Source organism: Suncus etruscus, chromosome 1 (assembly GCF_024139225.1).
Source record: "Suncus etruscus isolate mSunEtr1 chromosome 1, mSunEtr1.pri.cur, whole genome shotgun sequence".
Taxonomy (NCBI): domain Eukaryota; kingdom Metazoa; phylum Chordata; class Mammalia; order Eulipotyphla; family Soricidae; genus Suncus; species Suncus etruscus.
The window spans coordinates 14,589,241-14,600,898 of NC_064848.1; the positions used below are offsets into that span (position 1 = coordinate 14,589,241).

Sequence of the window (11,658 nt, forward strand, 5' to 3'; positions counted from 1 at the left end):
CCCGTCGCAGCCCGACCTGGGGCTTGCTCCGGGCCGGCCTTGAGCGCCGGGCCGCCGCTCCGGGCTTTTCCTGCTATGAGCCTCCGATGCCGTCTTCTGGGCCCCATTAATCAGGCACCTCTCCGCTTAAGGGAACCCGCTTCTTGCTGGGGGGGGATCCCCACCCTACACCACCCCGCAGGCCAACGAACGAACACACAAACACGATCCAAAAATTCCAAGTGGAGGCAGTTGAGAGCTGAGATGCACTGGTGTTAAATATTCTTTCTTTCCCGACCCCCAAGATCTCCTTTTTAAGTTTTCTTCTTCTTTTTTTTCTTTTAGTTTTGAGGGGGGGGGCGGTTGAAGGGTTATGGTGTCTGGAGGTTGGATGTCTGTCTTATCAGCCTGCGCAGATCTAGAAGTTCAGCTTGGAAGGTAGGCAGGGATTAGGGGGATAGGGACTAGCGGGTTGGGAAGGGGTGGCCCCTGCCTTCGGGGAAGATTCCCCACCACCACCACCACCCTCCCTTTCTCGACTCTGAATCCTCAAGCTCTGCTCGGAGGCTTGGCTAAGTCCTGATGCTCCTCTGTACTTCTGGTTTCCTAACCGGACTGTACGTTCTCACAGATAAGGAATCTTTATTATTATTATTATTATTATTATTATTATTATTATTATTATTTGCTGTTTTCATCTGCCACGAGGCGTGGGATGGGATGGGATGGGATGGGGGCCGCCATCGAGCAGGCTGGAAAAGCTCAGATAGAAACGAGTCAGTGAACACATGTTTAGCCCCAACTCTGGTCGCAGAAGAGCGCTGTTTGGGGTTCATCAACCCTCAAGAATGCAATCACGAGACAATTAGAGAGCAGCCGAAGGAAATCTATAATCAACTCCCTAAGCGATGAGGTCAAGGCGCTGCGAGTAGAGCATCAAGCTGTTCTTGGGGAAAGTTGGGGGGGGGGGGAATTGTTGGTGACCAACCCAACAGCCACACCCAGGCTGGGCTGACCCGAGTAGGTGGCTGGTGTGGGGCACAGCACCCCACAGCCCCAATCATCTTGTCTGGGCGTGTCAGAATGAGGCTAGAGGCAGGGGCCCTAGGAAAGTGGTCCCAGATGACAAAAAATTGCTGCCCTGGGAGAAGAAAGGGGTCAGCCAAAAAAGTCTTTCTTGGGGCACAGCTACCCTTCTTCCGGACCCTATGGTCAATCAGTTAGTCCTTGTAAAGTCATCAGCAGGGCATGGCCCCGAGTTATTCCCTAATGTATTTTTTTACCAGGTGGCCCAGAAGAAGGCCTTGGAAGGCCAGGTCAAAATTATCACGTGGGAACCTCAACTCTAGGAATTGGTGCAGAAAAGGGTCCCCCTGGGCCGGGTTGTATTGCACACCGCCAAACCAAGCCCCAGGGGCGCCCCACCCCAACCCTCGCGGCATTCTGGAACGTGTAGTCCGGGGAGGCCCCTTTTCAAAATCAGGTTGTGGTGGGAGAAAAGAATAACAAGAGCGGAGCACCCTGGGAGTCGGGATGCTAAGGCTGGTGCTACCGGAAGGCGGGTGCGCGGTGCGTCTTGGGACTTGAAGTCCCGGGCTGGTCTCCGTGATGGAAGCCGAGTCCCGGGATTCGAGTACTGCAGCGAGCCGACGATCAGCATGCTGGGAGTTGTAGTCCTGTTGGCTAGAGTCCCGGGCAATCCTGTTCAGTCTGGCCTCCTTGGACTACAAGTACCAGAAACCTCAGCGCGAGCAAGAGGGCGGGGCAGGGCTGGAGGCTGGAGGTACCGCCTCCTCTGCAACGCCGTGGCCCAAGTCTTAGAACCGAGGGCCCGCAGGGGTCCCCGCGGCCGCCGCGATGCAGAAATACGAGAAACTGGAGAAGATTGGGGAAGGTAATGGGACCGCGAGATGTTAATGCAAGAGCTTACTTCTGCAGACCCTGCAGTGTTCCTTGCAGCCCTGGCTCCTCTGCCTACCTTCAGCAGTAACCCAACAGGCACGGACTCAGCTCTGGCTGCATCCTCGGCCCCAGCTTAGCCCTTCATGCAGACACCATCCTCCCCAACACGCAAACGCCCCTTCTCAGCCTCCCAGCGGCCCTCCGGACTTCAGCACTTCCTACATTCTCTACCTGCATCCTCTGCCCTCGCTGCAGATAACAAGCCTCGGCAGTCCTCTTTGCTGCCCTCCTCCTCCTCCCTCATTTCTCTCCCAGACCACCTGCTCACCCTTTCTAGACCCTGTCAGAGTGCCCATTTAGTCTAGTCCCCCCACACCGACAGTGACAACCTCACCCTGCTTGCATATTGCTCCTCCTGGCATCTCTTCCCTCCCCCCTTCTCCCCAACATCAGAAAGTCCCCAGAAGGACTTTTCCGGTGGAGAAGGGCACCCCGCCCTCCTCACCCCTGACTTCCTTCCTCAAGGCACCTATGGAACAGTGTTCAAGGCCAAAAACCGAGAGACCCATGAGATTGTGGCTCTTAAACGGGTGCGGCTGGACGACGACGATGAGGTAGGGAGCTTCTGGGGTCTCGGGGGACTTGAGGGTCTGAGTGGACTGGGATATTACTTGCCTGCCTGGCCCCCTCCTTTGTGTAGGGAGTGCCGAGTTCCGCCCTCCGTGAAATCTGTCTCCTCAAAGAATTGAAGCACAAGAATATCGTCAGGTGTGTAGGTGGTGGGGTTCAGAATGGGGCTTGCGGGTTGGGGGCTTTTGACTCCACTCCTGGGACCTATCTGGCTGAGCCCCTGCTTCTTGACAGGCTTCATGATGTCCTGCACAGTGATAAGAAGCTGACTTTAGTGTTTGAATTCTGCGATCAGGTAAGACTGGGGAATATTGGCCCTCGGAGAACCCAGGGGCCCAGACTAGGGCTTTTATTATAAACACCATCCTACCCCCACAACCCCTTAGGACCTGAAGAAGTATTTTGACAGCTGTAATGGTGACCTAGATCCGGAAATCGTGAAGGTGAGAGGCGGAGAACATTTGGGACGCCTGAGGTGTGGGTGGAGCGCTAGGCCTCTGCGCCTCAAGTTCTGTCCAAACTGGGGCACTTCCCTCTCGTCACCCCCCAAGGATCAGTGACTCAGTGTAGGTGGGATTTGAAGAAAGAGGATCTGTTCAGAGAGCTCTCCAGGCATCCCTCCACTGGGCACACGCTGTCTGTTGCACTGCACGCTCTCTCTACACTTCACTCTGCCCCCTTTGGCTTCCAGGGCACCAGAGCTGAATGATTGTGGGGGCACCAGGCAGGTGTGGGAGCTTCTGCGGGGGAGACCAAGAAGGGAAGAGGTGACCACCAGCTCCTAGCTAAGGGCAAAGTAGGGGACTAGGCTCCTGAATGGATACTGTCCCTGCCCTGCAATGGGGAGCTGTGTTTCAGCACCCACATCACTAGGGTATGCTCCCCTCTCCATCCCTTGCCCCAGTCCTTCCTCTTCCAGCTGCTCAAAGGCCTGGGATTCTGTCACAGTCGCAATGTGCTGCACAGGGACTTGAAGCCTCAGAACCTCCTCATAAACAGGGTGAGACTCAGGGAGCAAAGGGAACTGGGTGAGGGAGCGCCTCCAATTCTCCAACAGCCCTTCTCCATGCCCTCCATCTCCACTTAGAATGGGGAGCTGAAATTGGCCGACTTTGGCTTGGCTCGAGCCTTTGGTATCCCTGTGCGCTGCTACTCTGCTGAGGTGAGTCGAATTGATGGGGAGTTGTGAGGGTCCCTGCTCAGCATCTCAGCTCCTCCTCCAGATCCTTTATTTGAGTACCTTCTATTCTTCTAAGTTGTGGTGGGGGGCCTGGGGGGTCTTCTTCAGGTGGTCACGCTGTGGTACCGCCCACCGGATGTCCTCTTTGGGGCCAAACTGTACTCCACGTCCATTGACATGTGGTCAGCCGGCTGCATCTTTGCAGGTAGATGACACACTGCAGTGGTACCTGCCCTTTTCCGCCCAAGTGGACAAATGGATCTCTGGGGAGTCGGGGCTCCCAAAGAGCAGGGTGTGAGGGACTCTGTACTGATCTCCTCCTTTACCTCCTCTTCCCTCAGAGCTAGCCAATGCAGGGCGGCCCCTCTTTCCCGGAAATGATGTGGATGACCAGCTGAAGAGGATTTTCCGATATCCTTCCTGGCCCATTGTGGGCCTGAGCTTGCTGGGAGGTGGTCAGGGCTGGAAAGAGAGGATATGGGCACCCCCAGAGGAGCAGGGACCCTAGCTGGGAGGAGGCAGGAAAATTGTAGAAGGGAGTTGTCTACTGACTCAGCTGTGCTAGAGCATCATGCTTCAGCTCTACACCTGTGAACTATCACAGGTCTGAACAGTGGCTCAGGCCAAGATGCCGGTGGTAAAGTATCTACCCTCCAGCCCCCTTTAAGAGAATGATGTTAGTTATAGGTGCTGGGGGAGGAATTTTCCACCTTTTTGGGGGGGGTCAGACCCAGCCATACCTAGGGTTTATTCCTGGCTTCGTACTCAGGAATCACTCCTATTGGTACTTGGGGGGACTATATGGGATTCCATAGATTGAACCCAGTTGGCAATATTTAAACCAAGTGCCTTCCCTGCTGTACTACCCTTTCTGGCCCCCTCCCCATCTTTGTTTTTATTTATTTATTTATTTATTTATTTATTTGTTTGTTTGTTTTTTGTTTTTTGGGCCACACCTGGCGGTGCTCAGGGGTTACTCCTGGCTGTCTGCTCAGAAATAGCTCCTGGCAGGCACGAGGGACCATATGGGACACCGGAATTCGAACCAACCACCTTAGGTCCTGGATTGGCTGCTTGCAAGGCAAACACCACTGTGCTATTTCTCTGGGTCCTATTCATTTATTTTTTGGCTTGGGAGCTACACCTTGTGATTGATGCTCAGGACTTACTCCTGGTTCTGCACTCAGGAACACTCCTAACAGGGCTCAGAGGACTATTTGGGGTACCAGGGATCAAACCTGGGTTGCTTGCTTGCAGGGCCAGTGTCCAGCCCACTGTAATATCACTCTGGCTCCAACTTTTCACCTTTTTACTGAGTGACCCTTGACCCCGTGGACACATTGCTGGGCACCCCCACTGAGGAGCAGTGGCCTGCCATGACCAAGCTGCCTGACTATAAGGTGTGATGGGGAGTAGGACACCCCCTAGATCATGGTCCAGCAGCCCCCCATGCCCATTTGACTCTTTATTCCCCCTCCAGCCCTACCCCATGTACCCGGCCACAGCATCACTGGTGAATGTTGTCCCCAAGCTCAACGCAACAGGCAGAGACCTACTGCAGGTAAGCCAGAGCCATGGGAACCAATGCTGGGGGGCTGGAGAAGATAGGGGCTCTGACCCTGCCCCCCTCTCTTCCTCCTTTCAGAACCTCCTCAAGTGCAACCCGGTGCAGCGCATCTCAGCAGAGGAGGCCTTGCAGCACCCCTACTTTTCTGACTTCTGCCCCCCCTAGACGTGGGTGTCTGGTCTTTCAGCCAAGCCCCAGCTGTGCTGGGTGGTGGTGGAGGGCTCTATGCACACCCTTTGCTCTCATTCATGGACTTTATTTAATTTCATAAATTGGCTCCTTTCCCACAGACCAGCTGATGTGATGTTGAGTGGCTGGGGGGGGGGCACAGTTTTAGTGTCTGCTATTCCTGTAGTCCTGCTTTGATCAATCAGCTGTCCTTGAAGGCTGAGGACCAGGATGGGAACCGGGTAGACTTGGTCTTACTTTCCAGGCACCCATGTCTGCCCAGCATCTTCCTTGTTTCCCCCACCAGCATTGTGGATCAAGAGATCCAAAGGTGGGGTTAGATGAGTTCCCCCCTCTCCTTACTGGCTCTGCTTGCCATAATCCATTAATTGTGGGGACGGAAAGAGCAGGGAAAGTGGGTGGTTGCTGGGCAGGGTTATGCTGCCCTGCTGCAGAAATGGAAAGCCCCCCACCCCCAGTGTCTAGAGAGAGGCCTTCCTGCCTATGTGCAGAGGTGGAGAAGTACTGTTGCCATGGAGATGGGGGTGTGGGTGCTGAGCCCCAGATGTGAGAAAATCACCTTCTCCACAGGCTGCTCAAGTGCCTGTGGGTCCTCCCTGCCTGCTCTGCATGGTGCAGGGCTTTGGGTCCACATTTTACCCATAAGTCCTGTGCCCTGCACCCTCCATCTGAGCTGCTTGTTCTTGCTTTTGGAGTTAGTAGGGATATAAGCTGGCTGGGATCAGCTATATCCCACAGTGCTGCCAGGAATGGAGGGGAGCTGGGTCTGGACTATCCCAAGGCCCCAACTATGCTGTCAGAAAAACACCTGAAGCAGATGCAGGAGCTTTATTTAGGTTGAAGATGGCAAAGACACGTGCAGATTAGTGGGAAGGGTGTCAAGAAAAGTCCTTGGCAGTAGCCACAGGGTCTAGAGGCGCGTAACAAGGTAGCAGGTGCGGTGGGAGGCGGATAGAGTCTTGGTGATGGCACTGGGTGGGGTGGGTGGCCTGGGGAGATACATCATAGGTTGGGTGGGCCCTGAGTTCACCTCCGTCCAGACCCATCTACTCCTCTGACCTGAGGGAGCCATTTCATTTTACCTGGGGTCTAGGCTGAGGTGGGACACTTGGGTGCGAGGGGCACCCAACCCTTCCTGAAGCTGCGGGAGAGGAGAGTCAGTTGAGGGAGCAATGTCTCAGTTGGGTTGGCAGGAGGGTGGAGCACCTATATGGTAGCCAGCAGGGGCTGGAGGGGATAAGAAGTGCCCTCACCAAATTGGTGCTAGAATGCCTTGGGGAGTGCTTCCGGTTCCGCCTCCAGAAATACCGCAGGACTCTGTCTAGGATGACCTAAGAGTGACAGTGGAGAGGTGGCCCGTCGTATGCTCCCTGCTCTGGCTCTTCTGGCCTCATCCCTTGCTTCACTCGCGGGGCCCAGACCCACCTCACAGAGGTAGTCTAGGATCTCCAGGATGGTGAGCAGGCTGGCCCCAATAAACAGCCCCATCTGACCCCCGATGTCGCCTGCAGAAACATTAGCTCAGACACCCGTCTGCACTCACAGGGGTGCTTGGGTGGGTGTGTACACCGTCATACAGCATGCGACGTGCACCCCTACCCACCAAGCAGCTCCGACACTTGATAGGCCTTGGTCTGCTCCACCATCTCATAGTTGAGGGCCTCAAAGAAGATGTCCAGCACCAGAATGTTCTCCCTGGAAGAAGAGGCTGGGAATGTTCCTTGGCACAGCTGCCTTCTGCGGGGAAAGCTCTTTGGTGGGGATGTTACTATAACGGGGTTTCAGGAGAAATGCGGGCAGAGAGAAGCAGCATGCATGCGACGCGCCCTCGAGTTCCCACCCTGCGCCCCAGGTCCCTGTGCTATAACCCCGCGCTGGGCTCACGCGATGTAGGCTTCACTGCGGTTGAGCTTGCGCGCCAAGTAGCGCGCGGAGGCACGGCTGGGAATCCGCACCATGGAGAGCTCCTTGGCGTAGCGCGTCATGGTGCAGGGGTTGGGACAATCACACAAGTCCTTGCGCAGCATGGCATCTGCAGGCCACCGCGCTGGTCAGGGGCTGCCGCACTGCTGTGGGACGCCCTTGGGGGTGGGGCTCGTTTGGGGGTGGGCTCGCCTGTTACCTAGCGCCTGGTCGGCACAGTCCTTGTATTGCTGCGGGCTGCACACGGGCGCGCTGCCTGCAGTGGAGTGGGGGAGATTGCTTCAGGCCCCACCTCAGATCCCACAGCACCTCTTCTTTATTTTTGTTTGTTTTGGGGCCACACCCGGTGATGCTCAGGGGTTACTCCTGGCTATGCGCTCAGAAATCGCTCCTGGCTAGGGGGACCATATGGGACGCTGGGGATCGAACCAAGGCTTGTCCTGGGTTAGTGGCGTACTAAGCAAACGCCCTACCGCTGTGCTATTGCCCTGGCTCCAACCACAGCACCCCTCTGTATCTCCAGACTCTTACCCGGCATATGCATCATGCGACAGCCGCACTTCCGAGACACGAAGCGTGATTCACAGGCCAGGCGACAGCCCATTAGACTGTAGGGAGGACTAGGCCCTGGGCTAGGGTTCGGGGGACCCAGGGTGTCAGAAGGATCCTGCTCAAAATCAGGGTTTAGGGGAACAGAACTGCAATCACCCCAGGGTGGTGGCAGGAAGTTGAGCTGAGGAGACATGTTAAGGACCTTAGCCCTACCATGCACAGCTAAGTGAGGTGTGAGGGGTCCCAGGGAAGGAGAGAGAGAAGTGGGGCCACATGCAGGATACTTGCTGTTGCTGGCAAGACACAAAAGTCTGGTAGCCAGGGGGTGCCCCGAAACCCAGCTGGTCAATGATGGGGGGTTCCTCCTGGGTATGGATCTGCACCCGGATCCCTGCCTCAAACGGAGTCTCCTCTGTTGGGCAGAGCTGAGTCAGGGGGGAACCCCAGGACTGGCATACATAAGTAGACCCCTTTCTCTCTGTCTTTTTGTTTTGTTTTGTGGCCACACCCAGTGATGTTCAGGGGTTACTCCTGGCCCTCCACTCAGGAATTACACCTGGCAGTACTCAAGGGAGGAGACCATATGGGATGCCAGAATCGAACCCAGGTCAGCTGTGTGCAAGGCAAAAGCCTTTTCCACTGTACTATTTGTCTGGACCCTAAGTGCAACCCTTTCTCACCAGATAGAATCTGCCCACTCCCTGCAACCTTTGGTGTATCTCAGTAATTGGCTGCTGGCCATGGAGTCAAACCCAGGACCGTACACTGCTATTCTGCCCCTCATACCTGTGTCCTTCCACACTGGCAGATACTCGTCTTGCTGCACATCCAGCATCACCTCCAGCCCATTGCCTGCCCCACTCTGGGGGGTGGTGAGCAGCTCAGCCCCATTGGCACCAGAGTTGAAGGTGTAGCACAGCCCCATCCGGGTGAAGATCTGGGGGTAGGGATAGGGGACCATCCAGCTCTCCCACAACCCACAGCACCTCCTGTACAATGTGGTCACCTTCTGGCTGTGCCCCAGAACCTGCAGTCTGGTACACCGTCGGCCCTTTCACTGTGCCCCTTTCTGAGATGAATGTCTGGAGATTGGAGTAAAGGGGGGAATGAGGTAGAGAGGACTGTCTTGTCCCTTGTAGCCAGACTAGGTGGCACAGAGAGGGCACAGAGAGGCCACAGAGTACCTCGGCCTCTGAGCTGATCTGATCAATAAGGCAGGATGAGAGTTGCAAGGGACATGAGGGTGAGGCTAGGAAAGGGGGATCCCCATGCGGTTAGGCAGAGTGGGGCATTCAGCTCACCACAGTGAAGTTCTCAGGTCCACACGGTCGGCCACGGAAGCGACAGTCCAGCAGCATGTCCTCCAGGGAGTGCCCTGCACGGGCATAGAGTTGCCCCACATCGAAGGTAGGACTGGGCATGAAGCCGGGCGGTGCAGGTGGCCGACCCAGGGCTCGCAAGAAGGCAGCGTGGTGGGCGGCCTGCAAGCCCAGCAGTGTGGGGCCAGCCCAGTGCAAGTCATTGGGCGTGAGGCGGGAGCGACGCAGTGGGTTGATGTTGCACAGAGTCACAGCCGGAAAGGTCAGCTGGTGGCTTTCACGCTCATCCAGGGTGGTCTTGTGGTGGAACTCGCCATAGTAGCGCACCCGGCCCACCACCTGGTAGAGGAAGGCGGCCAGCGAAAGCAGCACCGCTCCAGCCCACAGTGCCCGACGCGGTGTCAGGCCCCCTGGGCCAAAGATGTGGCCCAGCCCATGCAAAGTGCAGCTGCTGGCGAACACTCGAATGTCTGAGGCCTGGCGCCTCGGGGCTTCTTCCAGTGCAACTGGAGGCTTCATGCTAAGCCTGAGGGGACCAGGGAGGAGAGACAGGAACCTTGAAGACAGACACTGGAATGGGGTAGGTATAGGATGCGGGCGGCCAGGTGGGGTGAGGAGAGGCAGGGAACCAGGACAGAGAGGCAGATGGCACTGGCCTGAGAGAATGTGGTGCTCGGCTTATCCAGCTAGGTCCAGGGGGCCTGACCGGGGCTCCAGGCGAGAACTCTCCACACTAGTCCGCAGGATGCCTGTATTGGAGGCAGCTCTGCCCAGCCAGTGAGTGGAGCTGCCGCAGTGGATTGAGTTTCAGCAGAGGGGGCCAGGGGGGTTAGAGTAGTCTAGGGGGCGGGGGAGTCCCTAGGGCCCCAGGCTGAGCCATTAGTGCAGTGAGGGGAGCTGTGGGTGTGCAGACCAGAGGCGCCAGCAGGAACCACAGGCCTCCTGGAGAGGGCTCAAAGGGGGCCCAGGGAGCTTTGGGGAGCTGGGGGGGGGGTAACTGACCCTAGGCCTGGCCCCTCCCCATCCGCTAGCCTCTTCTGGACCACGGCGCTGCAGAGCTGGCTCTTCACCAGCCTGCAGGCAATGGGGAGTCCTCAGCAGTTGCCTCTTCTTGGGGGCCAGAGCCCAGCTCACAAAACCTGCCAAGGCCTTGTCAAATGTAGGTCCCAGGGCCCACACAGTGAGCACCTCCCCAATAATATGGGTGCCAGAACCTCAGTGGGACTTCAGGCTCCCAATCAGCCTCTTCAGGACACCCCCACTACTCGTCATGGACTTGCCCCTATTGCTTAGTGGTGGGGTACCAGTTCACTCCATGGACATGATGTGGGTGTCTTAGGTCCAGGAGGGGATTCTTGGCACCTGCCTCAACAGTGGATTGGTTACTTCGCATGGGCTGTGGACACATAGCCAGAAACAGTGAAGGTGGGTGACAGCATCCAAGCAGTGACTTGATACCATGGCTGTGCCTGCCACATGGGAGACACCTTTTTTTGTTTGTTTGTTTTTGTTTTTGGGTCATACCCGGCGGTGCTCAGGGGTTACTTTTGGCTCTACGCTCAGAAATAGCTCCCAGCAGGCTCAGGGACCATATGGGATGCCGGGATTCGAACCACTGTCCTTCTGCATGCAAGGCAAGCACGCTACCTCCATGCTATCTCTCTACCTCCGGGAGACACCTTTTAGTACCCCTGATGGTTACAAAATGCTGTGTTTTCTTGGAGGGAGCCTCTCCCAACAGACAATACTGCAGACCTGAGCTGGCAGGGTGCTGGGACCATGGCATGGGTTTGAGCACAGTGGCTGGCAGGCAGGGGCAAGTCAATGGCAGTGTGCCAGGTGGGGCAAGGGAAAAGCCATGTATGAGAGTAATGTCTGAGGATAGGTTGTGCCTATAGCGGTGAAGTGACTGAGAGGTGTCCTGGGGTGGAAGGTGGGGCACAGGAGTAGCACTGGAGAGGGTCTGAGCCCTCCTGTTGCTGCTTCCTGATGCAATGAAAAACATTTCTTTAAGCACCATGAGCAAGCAAGTGGCACATCTGTGTGGCTGGGCCTGAATAGCTTTTGCAAAAAGTGTTCTGGAGCAAGGCTGAACCTAGTTTATTGAGGAAGCGACCACCTCATCTCCCAGGTTATAGCCACAAGAGGGTACGTATTTTGCCACAGATGATCCCATTTAAACTCTTAAAACGAGCTTTGGAGATTAAGTGTGGCCAGGCTTAGGGCTTCCTCCACAGTGAGGCTGAGCCCGTGTCAACTTGCCGGGGCTTTTCCAGGAGCTAGTGGGGATGCTAGTAGGCCCCTGACAAAGAGGTAGGGAAGCCTGATGCCTAGGCTTCTGGCTGCTCGAGCCACCTCCTCTGGACGGAAGGGGCTGGGCTCACACCAAGTGCCAAGCCAGGTGGGCTACACAGGGA

General features: G+C 56.3%; 2 protein-coding genes across 2 annotated transcripts; one reads left to right on the forward strand and one right to left on the reverse strand.

The window, feature by feature from the left end:
• Positions 1-1,635: 1,635 nt before the first annotated feature.
• CDK5 (cyclin dependent kinase 5) lies at positions 1,636-5,549 on the forward strand. Its single transcript, XM_049782763.1, has 12 exons — positions 1,636-1,873; positions 2,407-2,495; positions 2,582-2,649; positions 2,746-2,806; positions 2,898-2,954; positions 3,416-3,511; positions 3,599-3,673; positions 3,800-3,896; positions 4,033-4,102; positions 5,031-5,091; positions 5,172-5,252; positions 5,337-5,549. Exons 1-12 carry the CDS (start codon positions 1,837-1,839, stop codon positions 5,421-5,423), a joined length of 879 nt encoding a protein of 292 aa, XP_049638720.1. The 5' UTR covers positions 1,636-1,836; the 3' UTR covers positions 5,424-5,549.
• Positions 5,550-6,260: 711 nt separating this feature from the next.
• Positions 6,261-10,249, reverse strand: ASIC3 (acid sensing ion channel subunit 3). The gene is made up of 11 exons (XM_049772802.1): positions 9,224-10,249; positions 8,709-8,859; positions 8,207-8,334; positions 7,902-8,103; positions 7,570-7,626; positions 7,332-7,479; positions 7,051-7,142; positions 6,873-6,952; positions 6,701-6,778; positions 6,530-6,588; positions 6,261-6,436 (listed from the first exon to the last, which is right to left on the reverse strand). Exons 1-11 carry the CDS (start codon positions 9,758-9,760, stop codon positions 6,358-6,360), a joined length of 1,611 nt encoding a protein of 536 aa, XP_049628759.1. The 5' UTR covers positions 9,761-10,249; the 3' UTR covers positions 6,261-6,357.
• Between the last annotated feature and the right edge of the window lie 1,409 nt (positions 10,250-11,658).